This window comes from Loxodonta africana, chromosome 6, assembly GCF_030014295.1.
Source record: "Loxodonta africana isolate mLoxAfr1 chromosome 6, mLoxAfr1.hap2, whole genome shotgun sequence".
Classification (NCBI taxonomy): Eukaryota; Metazoa; Chordata; class Mammalia; order Proboscidea; family Elephantidae; genus Loxodonta; species Loxodonta africana.
The window spans coordinates 55672017-55690647 of NC_087347.1; the positions used below are offsets into that span (position 1 = coordinate 55672017).

Genomic DNA, 18631 nt, shown 5'->3' on the forward strand with positions numbered 1-18631 from the left:
TATATTCCAAGCAGATTTCTCCCACTATAGATAGAATACTCTTTTGATTCTTCCTGTGACTTCAAATCTTCTCTCTTCCCCAAAGCACTGATTAAAATTCAACTTCTACAAAGCCGTTGAAGACTGATTCCACCCAAATCCAGGAATTCGAGCAAACTCCAATATACTCATTTCAGAGTTCGGTAACAGTAATTTTCTTACACATTTTTTATATGCTCCTGTAAGTGTTAATCTTGTCTACCCCATATGGTTAAAAAATCCATGAGGACAAAATTCCTATTTTCTCTTTACAAGCACAAAGCATTGTTTTCTTCATACAGTGTACTGACTGACTGTCAAACTGACCTGCAGAATTCTAAATAAGAGGCCATTCTTGGATAAGAAATAGGATATAAAAGAGAATGACTTACCCAGCAGAAACAAGGTTTGTTGCCTTTGTTAAGTCATCATAACAACTTCAAGAATGCCTCTGATATACACATGATAAATTTAAATATACCATCACTTGAATATTATAACTCTATAATAAAATAGTGACTTGGCAATTACATGTTAGAAGGTAATGTAAGTACTCACCTATCCTTGGGGAAGGGATTTACTTTGCAGGCTTCCAGCAAAAATTTAACAACCTCGACATGACCTAATTCAAAACAAAAACAAAACAGATTTTAGTCTTGAGTAGAAATTAAGTCTGGGGAAAAGGGAAAAAAAAAAAAAAATGGATGAGTGGTAGTGTTCCCATATTACCTTCTGCAGCGGCTACATGGAGTGCAGTTCTAGAATCATAGTCTCGCTGTTCCATGTCCATGGCTGACAAAGCAAACCTGAAAAGTTGGAAGCATAGCTATTCATTATATATACATTTGATGAGCACTTGTAACCTTTACTCCATCAGATCAAACTAAGGGCCTGTCAGACAGGTGCCATCCTTCACGAGGTTCACTCACATGCTCCAAACTTAGTCTAGTCCACAAATATCAAATCCAGACTCCTAATCATACATACCAAGCCTCTGCATCAAGTATTTTGAGTATTTACCCAGGGAAAATGCCATTTCATCTCTCTTCCTTCACTTTGTTTTTTGGGGGTAAGGAGTGAAACAATCATCTCTTAAACTTCGTTGAGTCAAGAACAGTGGCACAGTTGTACTGAAGACTGTCTTAGAAGGGCGAGAAACTGACACCAAAGTTGTATGCTTTCACAAACTGTTATTCTTTAACATTTTACAGTCTATTGTTTACAAGAACTACAAATCAGATTTTTAAACAAAGGTGGCAATTTAAGCAGAGACATTTTCTCCACTTTAAAGATCAGATGCAGCTCTATACAAGAGACCCTAAGTTAAACATACAATTCTATATGGTCTTTCCAAACCTGGTCATCTGCAGGACACCACGTGGCCCTGTCTCCCTCTCCCAAAGGTGAGGGGCAGGGAAGGGTTGTTGGGGGTTGAGAAGGCATTGTCCAATTCCAATAAAATACAAACACCCATTTGGGAAAACAGAGGATGAGGCTTTTTATAGAAAAGTACCAGGCTGGACAGCAGGCCTAAGGCACTGGAAGAGGAAATTTAAGGTAAATGTTGTTCAGGTTATTTTTATTCTGAGGGAAATGGAAGCAAGACCTTAGATAGCCTTCAAATGGCTGCATGCCCAGAGCCAACTTCATCAACATCTGTAAACCATATGCTGCCCCACCCTGTTAGCATACCTTCGGAGTGCAGACACATCTCCAGTATATGCAGCAAACAAAAGGTTTATCACTGACTTCACCTGTGAAGAAAAGAAAGTTCAGGCATCCACAGGGGAAAATAAACAATGTACAACTGTCACTGGTAAGTGGTCTCCCATGTGCTCTGAACACTTCAGCTGGACCACACGGAAAAAGGTATCATGAGTACACTCTTTAACCAAAAGAATGCACGTGTGTGACAACGTTTTCTTTCTTTAATAGTGGGTTGTGAGGGAAAATTCAACAGGAAGGATAAGACACATGAGGGAAGGAATGGAATGTCAATTGGAACAAAAGAATGGAAACTTGAGACTTGTGAAACTCACACAGTTGGGGAAACTGAAAATTGCTTAGAACACATCCTGTCTAGTATCTCAATACTGAGAGCAGGTTCACATACTGATAAAAACCCACATCACTAAAAACTAAATCATGGTATATAAATGTCTAATCCCTGCCAATATCCACAGTAGTCATCACGTGCTTCTTTGGAAATCTTAATATTGAGACCACCTCGCAGAATTAGAGGACTGTGGTGGTTCACTGGAAAGATGATCTTTGGTTCAATGACCATGACATACAAATTAGGGTATTCTCAGAGCCTATGATACTATGTCTGCTAAAAAGGTAAGTAAACTTCCAAAATACTAAGTCACTGCCATTGACCCAGTGTTCCGAGACTTCAGGGTATACCTACTTTTGACAATTATCCACTTTTCTGATTTTTTGTTTATTTCTAAGCAAAATGGTAATTACCCTAAAGATCACTGGATTTTGGTCTGTTTTCATAAAGACTTTATCCAATCGTTTATGAGAAACTAAGCTATTGATTATACAATGTTTGTAAATACTTCATAAATTCCCACTTTTGTCTCTTATACTTTGCACATTCAACATTCATGATGATGACTCAACTGATACTAGACTCAATGTTAGAAAACAGAAAGTTTATTTGGAGGGATGGAAAGTAATGCAGCCATCTACCAACAAAGCCACTACCCTGAGGCTATCCTTTCAAGATTTTTAACCTGGACATTCTCCTTTCCTACTGTAGCTTGCCCTTTCCCACAACCTGTGAACTTTTCAATCTCACTGGAACTGACCGTTGCTCTACTCCTCTCCTTCAGTATTTCCAAAATGTGTTCTGCAGAAACTAGTCCTCAAGATGCTTCATGAAAAAAATGTCCTATGGTCAGATACGTTTTTAAAATACTGAATCCCTTTCTTGAAGATTCATGAAATACTCTGTGAAGTTCTGCAGTACAAGGAACCTGTTGAACTACTGAGCACATCCCTGAAACACTACTACTACTTATTATTGTTGATATTGTCCATGACATGGATCACACTTTAAAAAACCTTACTCTTTCAGTCCACCAGCTACCCTTTACTACTCCTGCCCACCCTGCACTCTCTAGTCAGCACCCCGCTAATCCTAACAGTTCAGTTTTCTCAGTGGAGGTGGAGGAGGAGCTTGGTGGAATTTTCCAGAATGTTCTGTGTGTGTGTGTGTATCCTTCCACTCCCAGTTCTACTCCCACCCCTCAGTTTGGCACCTTTCACAAGAGAAAAGGTAGTTGGAAAAAAATTCCGAGGTGATATTAAGATGCGCCCTTCTGGGTTATGAATTACTATTCCAGGTGATAAAAATCGGTTCTCATCGCTCTGTGTACTCTTATGCAAAATAACTATTTTTAATACCTATTTTCTCTTCCTTCCCTCCAAGCCTCAAAGCAAAAAGTTATCCTTCCTCATTCCTGAGACTAACTTCTTTACCTACTCCCTCAAACATAATGTCCCCAGATCCCTTAACTTTGCTCCCTCACTACCCCGTTTCTAACATCTACTTTTCCCTCCTTCACTGGTTCCCTCATCGCTGCCTTAATGCAGACACGACTTCGTTCTATTTTGAAAAACCATTTGACCCTATTGTTCCCCCTTTCAGTGTGCATATTATATTTCAGTGTGCATATTATATATATATAAGAATATATTCTTAATTCCCTGCAAATTCACTATTATCTCTAAACAGTACTCTCAAACACAACTTTCTAAAGACCAAAGTCCTGTATCTTTTCTAAACCCTGATTTTCTAATCTCTCCAACACTCTTCACCCTCTAATGCCTTGTCTTCCATGAAGCTGTATTGCTTGATCTTGCTGTTTATGTTGCTTTGCATATTCATTCCCCATTTTCCACTGCGTCTTCATCCTTCTTGTGTTTCAACATAATTTCAAAGATTTCATGCATTCCTCTAGGCAGGATGACTACCCAATCTACATCTTTAACCTAAATCCCGTTTCAAACCTTAAGCTCAACTTGCTTGTCAAACTGGAGCTTGACAAACTCAAAAACAGCAAACCTCTCTGCAGCCCTGACCACTCCCTTCCCCAGCTCCAGACATAACCCTCTGCCTACTGGACATCACTTCCAGGATGTTTACTAGGCATCTCATACTTACCATGTCCAAAACTTGATTTCCACCACCTTCCCCCATGCTCCATTAACTCCTCTTTCAGTCTCCCCCATTTTGGGATGGCACAATTCACCCAGTTGCCTAGGCTATGACCTCAGAAGTCATCCAGGGCTGCTGTGTTTGACTCTACAGGTTTTAGTCGTACACAAAGATGCCCAGCCCCAGGGCCAAATAGGGGTGCCCAACCCCAGCTCCTCTCACCAACCTATGGTGTCTTAGCACCCAGGTACATTTGCTGGGAGGAAAGGAGCTGCCTTCTTCACACAAAGGTGATGAGAGGATCCGCTTGCCCCCAGAGGTAGAGTTAGCTTTTTCTAATTCACACAAACCCACCATATAGGCCCTGGGGTTAGTACTTGATTCCCTTCTTTCTTTCATAGCCCACATCTAGTTCATCAACAAATCCTCTCAGCTCTACCTCCAAAATAAATTTGGAATCTCACCTCTTCCATTACTATTGCTCTAGGCCTCACCTGATGTTTCAGAGGTGCAATTCTCACCTTTCTTGAGGGAGACTAGGTTTGAGTCCTGGCCAATGTACCCCAAGCAAGCCACTGCCCTCTGTCAGTGAAGGCTTGTATGTTTCTATGATGCTGAACGGGATTCAGTGGAGCTTCCAGACTAAGGCAAACTAGGAAGAAAGGCTTAGAGATCTACTTCTGAAAATCAGCAATGAAAATCCTACTGACCACAACGGTCTGATCCTGCGGTGCATGGGATCACCGTGAGCTGTGGCCAACCTGACTGCAGCTAACAACATAGGCCTAATCTGAGGTGTCACCTTATCTCACCTGGAGGACTACAGTAGCCACCTAACTAATCCTCTTGCTCTCCTCAGCTGCCACAGGTCATGTCACTCCAGTGACTTTCCATTACACCTGGAACAAAACTCCAACTCTTTACCATGGCTTTCAAGACCCTAAATGCTCTGCTCCCTGATTACATTTTGCATGTCATTCCCTACCACTCTCCCTTTATGCCAGCCATAAAGTCTTCTTGCTGGTCTTTGCGGGGAGCACATTTCCAAACAGAGAGAGCTTTGACTTAGCTTCACTGCGGGGATGCTTTCCCCAGGTAGTGAGAATGTCCCCCTTACTTCATTCAGGTCTCTGCTCAAATGTTATCTCACAGATTCTAAAACTCTCCTTCTTTTATCACTATTTATCCCTTACCTTGCTTTATTCCTCTTCAATAGATAGATATATTTTTGTTTCCAGTCTCTTTCCACCAATAAATGTAAACTCCACGAGGGCAGAGTCCATGCCTTTTGTGTTCCCACTGTAACCCCAGGGTCTAGCACACATAATAGGTGTTCATTAAATATCTGTTGACTGACTAAATCAATGTTCCACTCTAAAGCTTCTTACCACCATTTGGGGATGAAATTGTAAATCATTATTAATTCTTCCATCTCCGATAACTTTTACATTTTCAAATACCATTTCCAAATTTATTCAATTCTTCTAACTGGTGCCTCTGCTTACAGTCTTTCTTACACCTTCCTGAACTTTTCCACACACTTCTAACCATCTTCTGAAAACATTGTTTTGATCACTAAAGGTTTTCTAAAATGGGAATGTCAAGAAACTGTAAAATCATTCCTGATAAAAATATAAATTCTTTAGCCTTGTAGGCAAGGTTCTTCATTCTTGCTAACTTATTCTTTCTCAACCTCAGTAGGGCAAATTGGTCGTACTTACTGCCCTTGTTTTTGTCTTAGTGTCTATTCTTTCTCTCCTTTTAAGAACACCCAGATTCCTAATAAAATCCTTCCCTTGCTTCAAGCCCTAGCTATCATGCCCCTACCTTGCTACCATACTTTCCCAGACCATGCCATCACAGCATGCATTATCCATGTAGCTTGTTGCCAGCTGACCACATAATGCCTTGTGAGAGCATGCGCCAGGAAAGAAGTCATCAACTGGATGCCCACTACAACCCTGAATGTACCTTCTGCTGCTTCTAAGCCACAGTACAGACTACTGATTTTCTGGAAGTATTTTTTCTTCACCCATTTCTCATTAAGCCATTATTCTTGTTTTTTCCTCTCTGAGCTCTACTCCAATCTCTTAACCTAGAAATAATCTTTCTCCTGTGTTTGCCTCACATATGGCACTAACTACACACACAACCACATAGTATTACATACTTATATGTATCTTATCTCCCCCACTACTCAAGAGATCCAGAATTCTGAAGTACATACCATTAGTATGTTAATACACATAGTTCTTATTAGTCCTTCTAAGCAATAAATCCTCAATGTGTTTCAGTGACTGTATGCATGAACTACATTTATTTTTAAAATTCTGAATTAGACCAAGCTACCTGAACTGAGATTTCATTTATGTGTGTGTATTAGTCACTTAATTATTCAATACATCCGAAGTTCTACAAGAAAATTTCCTATTAATGACAAGTAAAGCCCAAGAAAGGCTGATTTTAGAATATAACCAGTTTACTCAAAGTACAATAATACTTTATTCATAAGCATGTATAAGTTCAGAGAAGTAAATCTAAAGTTAGAATAAATCAGAACACTTGCACAAAGGCTTTGTGATTAATCAGAGCCAAAAGACACCAGCTTGCCTTAAAAAAGTTACTGAAGAGTAACACAGAAGCTCTGTTTCTTCCCACAAAAGCAAAAGGCTAGCTAAAACCAAAACCCAACCCATTACAGCTGAGTAGGTTTTGACTCATAGCGACCCTACAGGGCAGAGTAGAACTACCCCATAGGGTTTCCATGGCTGTAATCTTTACAGAAGCAGACTGCCACACCTTTCTCCCATGGAGCAGCTGGTGGGTTTAAACCTCCGACCTTTTGGTTAGCAGCCAAGCACTTAACCACTGCACCACCAGGGCTCCTTAGCACATGCACAGGCACCATTTAAAATTAAAACTACAAATGCCTCTTAACTCCAGCAAATAGCTACCCGTACTTTTAAGGTTTGCATAAATCATGAAATGAGCTATAGGTAGAATGCCAAGAAAGAAAACTAAATTGGTTTAACAATTTCGAGACAGCAGATGGAGTGTTATTTCATTTGGGGACAGTCCGCTTCCTGGTCTGTTTAAAAAAAAGAAAGAGTTCCAGAAATATTTCCAACTAAATTGACATGCCTTTGGGAATGAGTACCACAGCAAACAAACTGAAGGAGAGGAGCAACCTGTAAGATGGCCCACCCAACCCCAAGCCAACACCTGCAAAGGATGTAGGTGTGCTAACCCTTGACCAAGGCTCATTCTTCTAACCCCCTGATAGATAGTTGAGTTAAATTAATTTTAAAATACCTTTCAAGAAGCCAAGGTCCAGAAAATGAGTTAAGTGACCTTCAGTGTATGGAAACTGTATTTTGATGAATCATTCGGAATGAATCATGCCTTAGTACGAAGAAACAGACCATACATAGCAACACTAAGCTACATAAATTAAGGACTCTTGACGTTTAGGGTATGCCTACCACAGTAAGGAGAAACTTCACTTGGGCATGTAGCCAGTAAAAATTTATAAATGTTAAAAAGTTTTCACTTCATATTGTAGATTTTCCACTACTACTACATTTTCCTTATCAAATCTCTTTGGCAGAACTTGCTAAAACCAGACAATCTTATCTCAGTTTATTTGTACAAGGTCGTAAAAACAGTGGGACAAAAATGTTACAGTTTACATGAGTTCATTTAACACTGCTGATTCCATACTTGGCGTATCAAAATCTCATTTCCCAAAGCAGCTAGAAGCAGCTGGACATTTGAGTTTTCTAAGTCTAAAACATGACATGTCTAAGTCTCCTATCATTCTCCTATTCTTTTTGAATCTATTGAAAAGTTGAACTGTATGACTTCTCTTTTGTCTCCTCCTCCCAAATGCTCTGATAACTGTGTATAAGTAGCAATTATAGCCTCATATAATCATATCACTATATTTACATACTGCATAACTAAAAAAATTCGACATTTTAAAGTTATAATTGTTTTTAAACATCTTTGACAGGCTGGTGGTAAAATATATTTACAGATATATTTTATTCATTACTACCACTGCGGCTAAGGGCCTTAGCTCAAGGTCACATATGAATTAGTGATGTAGCTGGGATAGAACTCGGGTATCTGGATTCTCATTTCCGTACAACTGCACCACGAAGCTGCAAGTCCTTAATAGATCTCAGACTGTTATCCAAAGGATAAAAGGAAATGAAAGGATTAAACTGCAGTTTTGCTCTAGTCCATAAAAGTCCTCCGCTAAATATTTAAAGGAAGGAAGGAGGGAGGGAGGCAGAAGAAGGGAGGGAAGGATCACTGGTTTTAATTCCATTTGAACTATTTTATTTCCAACTGCAAGACTGTGGTTTCTCTTGTTTTTCATCTTTAGTTTTCGTCTTCATACAAAGACTAATTCAGGCCTTTTGGGAAAGGCTTTAACGGGGTGGGGCGGGGGGGGACAGCTAACTGAAAAACTATCCTTCTGCTCCTACCACCTCCAGTTTTACCTAAGCTGAAGCTGCTCTCATTTAGAGCTCACTGCAGTATCTGTTGCCATGGAATGGATACTCTTTTCATCTGTTAAATAAACCATCATGACTCCAGATCCAATTTTGTTTTAAAAGCTTCACTCCAACTTGGCCTTTTATAGCCTTTAAATGAAAATAAGCATGCGGCCTTCTTTCATAAATATTTTTTAAGGTCAAGTTAAAAAATATGAACTTATTAAAGTGCAGCTAAAGGAAAATTACAAGTTGCCACGAAATGTAAATTAACTGCCTCAGCAGTGAACAAGCGTAGAAAAATAAACCTGTACAATGTGTATGTGATCAGATATTTCCTCTTTCTTTTACTACTGAGCTTAATATTTGTATGAATGTGTAAATGAAAATTATAGTACTTTTATGACAAGACAGTCTGAGTATGAGGCCACACATTGCTAAGCTTTCCAATGACTTATTCAGACAGTTATTAACATGCTATATATAGACAGAACTAATCCAAACTGACACCTTCAAAGAACTAGAGAAAATCCTTTAGGGGAATAGCAATTCATTAATTTCATGACCATATTTCCAAATTTTTACATAAATGCAGAAGGCTCCATATGATAATTTTAATATGGAGGAATAAATCAAATCTTGTTAAACAGAAGACTTTTATTTCATAAAGTTCACTTAAAAAAAAAAAAATTGAACCTCAAAATGGTAGCTCCAAACTCTGCATTCTGCTCTTGACTGGCTAAGTAATCAATTCTCTGAAGCATACCATTTTCAAAATTTCTCAAGGACTATATTAATCTGAAATAGTTTCACTTATTTTTAAACTAAGTCACAATCATATCAAAGACATCTGACAATCCATGAAGACAAAAAATTAGATTTACAGTAACACCTAATATTTCTTGAGCACCTACTCTCCCCAGACTAAGCTAAGTGTGTTAAGTATAATCATCCCTGTTATTATCATTCAAAGGATGGTAAACTAAAGTCTAGACCATTTAAATAACTTGCACAAGGTAATAAAGCTGCAAAGTGGAGGAGTAAATGGAGCAGCAATGACTCAAGACCAGTCAGCCTGATGCCAGGGTCAGGCCTCTCGAGCACTACCCGGTATCTGTCAGGCCAAGAAGTTTCCTAACACTACACCTGCAACTTCCTCAACAGTATGATACCAATGTGAAAATGTGTTATAATGGGAAATTAGAAAAAAGCAACTATGAAACTGTTTATAGGGAAATCAGAGATACTAATTTTCTATTGAGGTTCTAACCAAAAGCTTTTTGTTGGTTTTTTTGTTTTAATGAAAATAGGGAACAAAGTATACAGTTCATATCTCTGTATCACTGACACGAACACATGGAAAAATGTTAAAGATATTATATTTTTTGTACTTAAGTCTCTAAAAGTCCTGGGCTAATGTGAATAAGAGCAAATATGTCTGCTACAATATTGGCAGCAAATACACAACTTCTTATCTCAGTGGCTCATATCATTCCACTAAATGTCAATGAACAGTCTGAAAGGATACCAATGGGGCCTTAAGCACCCCTCCTTTATTACCTCATTATAAAAGTAGCTAACAATGTTTTTGTGTAGTACGACAAACAGCATCCCTGATTAAGAAGTCAGCAGCAAATTAAAAAACAGAAACGAGCAAGGGCAAAAGCAGTTATTCCTTCAAAGAACAGAACTGTACTTTCCACGTGGTAGACCTAAGAGTATTTGTATTGCACTGACAACTATCAAAGTTCCTCGTTCACTTCCTGCTGTTCTTCCTCTCTTACACAAGTATTTGTAAAATTCCATGAAGATCAGTTTTCATCGTATTAGTGTGTTCCGATGGAAGAAAAGGTGCCACACTTTAGGCATGATAAAGCATCATGTTTATGTATGATTTTTATTGTAACAAAAAATGTGCATCAGAACCCGAAAAGTCAAAGGACCTAAAAGCAGTGAATAAAACAGAAATAGAATGAATTTGTCATCAGATACTCATATACATTACTTTAAAAAAAAATCAGGGCCACTGAAATAAAAGATTCTTTTGAAGACAGTCTAACATCAATTTAAACAAATCTTAAAAGGGAGAAAAGTTTTGGCAACAATATAGATAGAATTATGGTTTTAATTCATGCCCTAAATACGGCTACAACAAAGTAAGACACATGGATGGGTATTCTATAGTTATTTGAACTATAATACGTTCTGTCTGCTTTGATTTAAAAACAAAACAAAAAACTTTACTTTCAATGGTCTCCACCAGAGAGCCATACTTAACTCTCTACATTCTTTAATGTTGATTTCACAGTTCTGTTGTGAAGAGTTCAACCTGTCATTGATCACGCACACAACAGGTTCAGTAACAATAGCCAATGTTTCGTTTCAGGTAAAACATTTCAGGTAAGTTGTCTACAGCATATATTGCAGGGTGCTGCTGGAAAAAAAGGACATTTTTAAGACCCTCAAAAATACAGCAAAGCACAGAACACTTTAGCACAATTCTCAGAAGCCTTATCATGAGACTGTTTACCACCTATTTTTATTTTGGAAGTTAAAATTCTTATCAATATTTTGGGAAGCAGGTTGAACATGGCCCAATTATACACAAAAATCATTTGCCAGTGTAACCTACATTGGTTGAAAAAATTTTAAGTAGCCCCAAATTCTCAGAGAACTCTCCTTCTTCCCCAAGAACTAAAAGCACATCTTTTATGTGGGGAGGATCTAAAGTAGATTCCAAAATCCATCCACAAAATCCCTTGCCTAACTGTCGTACACTCCTATCTGCTTATAAACCCAGACACTGGATGCAGCCATCAGATACTGGGGCTAATCACAGCGGAGCAGACTGCCACACACTGTAAATCCCTGGTATTCTGACATGGCCGTGTTTCCCTACGCAGCTCCCTCTCCCACGCCAGGAACAATCATCATTTCCTATCTTTCCTAGGCCCCTGAAACTTCAAAGTCTCCCTCAAACTCCACAATTCATTCCCAGCAAAAAGCCCTGCTTCATACTCTTCAGGGAAATGGAAGCCCAAGGACAGAAACTCCAACCTACCTCATCATATCTGGAAATCTAACTGCCTCTCTGTCCTACTTTATTGGAGGAAGTGCTCTTCCTCCCACCAGCTAATCCTTTGCCTGTGCCCAATCTCTTTCCAGGGATGTCACTTTATTGGCCATTGCCTCTCTTTTATCTTCCAGCTCTCATTCTTTACTAGATATTTTCTATCAGCAGTCAAAACTTCTCTAGTCCAAAAGTTCCTTGACCTTTTAAATCTCAAAGCCAATGAAAAAAAAAAAAAAAATTACCGTGTGTGGGTGGGGAGAAGGTGGTGTTACCAGCATGAGCTGTCCATTTTTCCCCCCAAGTATAAAGAATAAAAGCAACCCTACCTTCTACTACCATCATCATTTACTAAACAGAAGAATATTTTAACACCAAACAACAAAATAATGAAACCTGGGAAGGACATTACACAAACGGATAGCTCTCATTTTTGCTACAGTTAGCTGCTCCAAAATCCTTGAAATACTTTCTCTTCTTGTCTCCTAATACTACACTATCCTGGATTTTCCCATCTAGACACTTTTGCCTAGTGGGGGCCTCTTCTAGTCTATCCTACCTTTAAAATGGAGTTCTTTAGGGCTGCATCTTTAGGTCCCCTTTCCGTCTTACTCTACACTGTCTCCTTCAGCAATCTCAAGTACCCTTAGAGTTTCAAATGCTACTATCTCCAGATCAGCTCACTCTCCTAAGTTTTAGGCCTGTATCAGACCGCTTACTCAGCATCACTACTTTGAAACCTCACAAATATAGAGATACCTCAAACAGAAGTTAGCTTTCTCACACTGCTAATCGCCTACCTGTTATCCACTCCCTGACTCTTCCATACTAACAGAATCTCTACTTTGTTAGGAGTAGTGATGTGCTCAACTAAAAATAAAAAAAAAAACTTCCCTAAATTTCCCTGAAGCTAACCTGGCCAGTGTGCGTCAAACAGGTTTCTGGGCAAGCTTTGTTTTCATGGTTAGGTATCACTCTTTTCTTCATATAAGCAAGGCTCAAAGAGGAACAGCCATCTGGACACTAGAAGGTGACGTGCATGAGGTCTAACACCAATGTGATAAAGTTGGCGGAGCAGCTTACCTTACTGATGGCACTAATCACAGATTTGTCTATTGCCAGACTTCTTGTTTTATTAGGCAACTAACCCCCTATTTGTTTAAACCACCGTTAACCAACCTCCTGATAGGTGTAGCCAAACAGATCCTTGTTACAATAGCCAAAATTAAACTTATTTTTTCCCATACTCCAAACATTTCCTTATCTAGTATTCTCCACCCTAATAAAAGCAGCAGTATTTGACCAGTGCTCATACTTCAATCAACTTGGTATCGTTTCATTCTTGTTCATCCATCAAAATTACCACCAAGTGCTGCTAATTCCATCTCCAAAATACAACTCATATCTACCTTCTTCACCTCTTCTGCTCTAGTCCAACCGATCACATCTCAGTCTCATAGCTTCAACTTTCACCACTCTCTAATCCAATCTCCACAATTTTTAAAAATCAAATCATGCTACCCCCCCTTTTACGCCTCCAAGTTTCCTTTTGCACTTTGAATGAAGTCCAAAACTAAATTCTCCTCGCTCTTACTTCATCACATTTACCTTCTTTCACTTTCTCAAACGTGCTAAACTTTTTCCTGATCTGGGGCCTTCAAGTCAGACTATTTAAATCAATCCTATTCCACCCTTAATTTATCAGTATCACCTTTCAGAGAAAACCAACTATACCTAACCATCCAGATTAAAAGAGATCTTCTCATTATACTCTCTCCTAACACTGTACTTTTCTATCATTTAATTGTATTTGCTTTTAAAAAGAAATAAAACATTAAAGATACAAACTAACTACTCCTCCTGCATCCACTTCCCTCATCTCACAGTTAAGGTTCATTTGAAGACTGGACTGCATGTTCTTAAACTACATTGTATATTTGTCTCATTAAGTTTGTTATAAATGTATAAAAATAGCATCATATGGTATATATTCCTTTATAGCAGTTAAAATGAACTAATCTATATGTATCAGTATGAACAAATCACATATCACCATTTTAATTAGTTTAATAATTATTTATTCAATATCCACATCCTCTTCTAGATTGTAAACACCATAAACTGGATCCTATTTTACCACTGCATATCCCAAACACCTTGCAATTTCTGGCACATAATAAATAAAGAAATATTGGTTAAATGAAGTTGAACAACGCTATCTAATTTAGGTGGAATCTGAACTATTCCATTAAATTAAGTTGGCTAAATATCTTGACCTTGTTCTGTATGTGTGCTGTTTAAACAAAAACTAATGAAATGGTGAGAGAGGGATAATAACCCGTTTTGGTTTTTACTTAGTTGGAAGAAACCTTAAATAAAAGGAAATAAAATGAGCTTTAACAGTTAAGCATTTTCATTTATATAGACAGAGCTGACCTTGGACACCAGTGGGGGACCTATGGTATCAGAAATAAAGAGGAAGAAACACAAGAGGAAAACAAATTTCCTACTACAAAGAAAAACAAAAACTGGTAACAAAGTAAAATAGGAATTGAGAATACTGAAATGGAAACCGGAAGAGTTCAGGCCTTCAGTCAACTTGCTAATAGCCACTAACGTGGGCAAGCAACTTCTTAAAAGGAATGAGCTACCTGACCATTCTTGTACCATGCGTTATTATTACAAAAGAAATACTGGAAGGAAAGCAGAGCAATTTAAATGAAGTGAGTACATGTGCAATAGGAATTTGTCCAGTAAGGGCACTGAGGTAGATCTGTTATTTTTTAAGATATACTTAACAGCAGAATTCTCTTTCTTCGTAGTCCAGTATACACAGCATATCCCTGTGTTACAGTTTATTTATGTTTACCAGTAAGTCATTAAACTCAAGAGCAAACATATTACAAGGATGAGGATAGAAAATTTCATTGCTTCATCACTGAATTATTCTAATTTTGTTGGTTTACAAAAATTTATCCTAAGAACAAGCACAGAATTGTACAAAGATACCTTCAATTTTGGATAATAAATTACAAAACAGAACCAAGAACTGTTATGGATAAATGAACACTCTTTTAGCTCTGTAAGAAGCTATAAGGAGTCAGGGTTTAGCAAGATTTAATAAATTTAGAGTAGCTGATAGACATTTAGAGGAGGTAAACAATAGGGTTTTTAAATGCATCTTCCAAAATAAGTCTGAGGAGTTACAATAAACATCAGCTTTTAGTGCTAACATACCAATTTAGTGTTTTGGGAATATAAAAGAAAAAAATTAAGTAATGAAAACCACTTTGATGCACTTCTACAAGAATTAGTAAGGAATGATTTTAATGGCAAGATTTAAGGTTTTTTACCTTCTACAGTCAAGTAATATTGGAGTTAATTTTCCTACATAGATCAACACTTTAAGAAATAAATCTGATCATGTCCAATGATGTCTTATCGTGTGTGCTGAAAACCCCTCCCAGTGGTTTCCCTTCACAGTGATTTGTCTGTTGGTAAAAGAACTTTGGGATAAAGGAATTTCTTTCTATGAGTGAAACACATATGTGAATATACTAAAATCATAAGATACTGGTGATACAGAATATAGACAATACCCATGTTACACCACTGTTGTAATAAAAAATGAACTCACCGCAGAATAACCTTGTTTAATATGAAATTTCCTCAGTTTTGGGTCTATCAAGGCAATTTAAAACTACTGTTACTATTCTTTAATTTTCATGGACTATCCCAATTTTATTAATAAGGAGACACAATGGGAACGGGAAATAGTATGGTCTATGGTCAAGAGGATGGACTCTGGAATCAAAACTGCCTGGGGTTTAAGTCCTGGTACTATACACTTAAAAGCTGTGACCTTAGGGAACTTATATGATCAATCTGAATCTATAGAGATAATAAAGCAGTACCTACCTTCATAATTTTTATGAGGACTATTCTCAAGATATGCTTTGTACTGGAGACCAATCCATATTAAGTCCATTTATTATAATTGAGCCTAAAATTGTGCTATTCAAATTTTGATGTTAGTAAGTTGCTGCTGGTAGTATATTGTGTGTGTCTTTTTTGGTAAAGTTGACTAAAATTACTGACATTGGAAGCAGAAGGTGAAATATACAGAAAACCATACGATCGTCCATTTTAGCAAACTGGACAGCTTGAGCTACTCTAGTCCAAGCTGCACTTGCCCAGGTTAGCTGGGTTTAGGCCCATCCTTTTGAAAACTGATCACTGTATACTCAGTTTTAGGTCTGCACACTGCTAAGCTTCCTGTGATAAGGGACTATAAAGAAACTCTAGGCTTCCAAGGTCTTTGGTACAGGCAATAGGCATGGATGGGACATTCTACTCGATTTTAAATCACAGACAATTTTAGGTATGTATGGTCATTTCAGAAACCATATGATCATTAAATCTGTGATTAAGATTGTTTATGGATTAACTGTTACAGTTTACCGTCCTATGTCAAGATGAATGAGAAGCATCTTAATAAATATGGTACATCTTCCTGAAGTCAAATGTACTCAGACTCTAGAAAAGGAAGTTTAGTCTATGCTTTAAAAATATCATGAAGGTATTAAGAAGTAAAACAAAATTCATGCATATTTTTAAAGGAAGAAAATAGTACTCAGAAGTTCATGCTTACAGTATATCATAGTATACCCCACCCAGATCCTAGGCTCACCAACTCAACATTTATTGAAGCTACTTACATCTACTAAAAAGCACCAGGTTAACTGGAAGCCTCAATCTATTAAGAATTTCTGCAGATTCACAACTAATGAGCTAAGAAAAACCAAATTCTTAACTAATGACACAATTATCTACCTCCCCCCAATGGCACCGAAAAAAAAACTACAGAACACAATATACAAATAATGCAGCAGCTTTCTCTCCAGAAGCCCTTAGTACAAGGGGAGTGTACTAACACATAAGTGAACCATTACGTGACAAAGCCAAACATGGAAACAACAGTGCTGCTCCCGTGACAGACAAACATGGCTGATTTAAAATAAAGCTGAATAACAAGCTGAACTAAAAGCTTCTCAAAGTTTTATTACTTAGCTAAAAACATAAAAAAAAAAAATTTTCCCCCTTTGTTTCTCCTTCAGGTGAAAAAAAAAGTTATATATTCTCGAAATTCTGTTGAAATAGCACCTTTTAGTTGAAAAACTTCACAAATCAGTGACAGGAAGTTATGCTCTATTTCCCATCCTCCTCCAAACCATTCTCCAAAGTCTCTCTTTCAGGTAAAAAAAAAAAAAAAAAAGGGGGGAGACATTATGGCAGGAATATTTTATTGGTATGATTAGAATGGGTTAATAGTATTAGTCACTATAGAATTTTAACAAAATCAACACTTGTCCTGTAATTTCAGTCAAGAGATGTTAATGAAGTTTCACTGTGCAAAACACATTGTTTATTTATTCAAACTCAAAGTAGAAACAATATCATTTAGTTCTTTATTTAAATTACAAATCTTACATTTAGACCTGGATGAAGAGGTGAATGTACTCAAGGTTCAATGAAAATAATAACAACAGTAAGCTACATTATACTGAAAAAAAGAAGTCTGGATTTTAACACTTAATTTTTTAAAAACTTTTATCAAAAACAAATCTTGACTGTCAAATGTCAATACTACTTAAAGATTTGGAAATGAATGTATTAGCAATATGAAGATTTGGAAATGAAAATTCATTTCATGAATAACTATGATGTAATTTTTTAAATTATCTAAATTTTCACCCCAAAATGAACTATGATATTGAAAGAATGAAAAATAAAGTAGGATAATTAAAATTAAAAATGATATATTTTGAGTTTTTCAATTTCATTGCAGCCCTATAGAGTTTCCTAGGCTGTAATCTCTATAGGAGCAGATCACCAGGTCTTTTCTCTAACAGAGAGGTAGATGGGTCAAACTGCTGACCTTTCAGTTAACAGCTGAGTGCTTAACCACTGCACCACAAGGGCTCCTTCTGAGTGACTGTGAGAAATAACAAAGTAAGACTTTGGATGGAGTTCAATTAATTTATACCATGGTTTTATGCAACATCATTAACCTCACTAAACGGAAGAAAGTCAAGACTTAAATATTAAGTTTTATGTTATTCCCTCTCAAAGGACACTTTATAAATTGCCCCTTAGTGATGAATTATGAAAAGGTATACACAAAATAATGAAAACTGGTAATTCTAACTTGGGATTAAGAATAAGAGACTAAAGACCCTGATTTTAATTTGATAATGGAATGGTCCATATATGAGTATTTCAGCATCATTCTAATTCTATAATGTGGAAGTGGGGGGAGGAACAACCAATCCCACTACCCTTGAGTCAATTCCATCTTACAGCAACCCTACAGGACAGAGCAGAGCTGCCCCATAGGGTTTCCGGGGCTATATATTTTTACGGAAGCAGACTGCTGTATCTCTTTCTCTCGGAGCAGCTGATGGGTTTGAACAGCTGACCTTTCAGTTAGCAGCCAAGCGCTTTAACCAGGGCTCCTTAATGTGAAAGCAATCAGTTTATATTGAATAAAAGCCAGTCTCCTAAAAGCTCAGGTTCTTACCTTTATAAACTTATGGGGAGAAGAGCTATGTAGTTCAATTTTTGAGAATTTAGAAACCAACTCTTTGAAAGTAACAATATTTAAGTGTGAAAAAAAAAAAAAAAAAAAAACTCAAAACAGAAAATGTTGCTGTGAAGCTCGTTTTGACCATAGGATCCTACAGGACAGAGTAGAACTGCCCCATAAGGATCCAAGGCTGTAATCTTTATATAAGCAGGCTGCTACTACATCTTTCTCTTTCGGGAACTGCCAACCTTTTAGTCAGTAGCCAAGTGCTTAATCACTGTGCCACA

The 18631-nt window shown here is 37.4% G+C and overlaps 2 protein-coding genes across 8 annotated transcripts in view; one reads left to right on the forward strand and one right to left on the reverse strand.

The window, feature by feature from the left end:
* STAT1 (signal transducer and activator of transcription 1) overlaps window positions 1-741 on the forward strand; it is a 69297-nt gene extending 68556 nt beyond the window's left edge. Inside the window, exon 25 of the mRNA XM_010602672.3 lies at window positions 86-741. The gene's annotated coding sequence lies outside the window, so the exon portion shown is untranslated. The remainder of the gene's footprint in view (window positions 1-85) is intronic.
* The window catches only part of GLS (glutaminase), a 77915-nt gene that overhangs the window by 2688 nt on the left and 56596 nt on the right, over window positions 1-18631 (reverse strand). For 5 of the 7 annotated variants that reach the window (XM_010602677.3, XM_023542699.2, XM_023542701.2 and 2 more), the window contains 3 exons: window positions 1711-1772; window positions 748-824; window positions 577-640 (listed from right to left, as the gene is read on the reverse strand). In XM_010602677.3, coding sequence (XP_010600979.2) covers window positions 577-640; window positions 748-824; window positions 1711-1772 — 203 coding nt within the window. Of the gene's footprint in view, window positions 1-576; window positions 641-747; window positions 825-1710; window positions 1773-8682; window positions 11123-18631 lie in introns of those variants that run through there. The other 2 variants (XM_010602675.3, XM_023542695.2) reach the window with 2 other exon arrangements.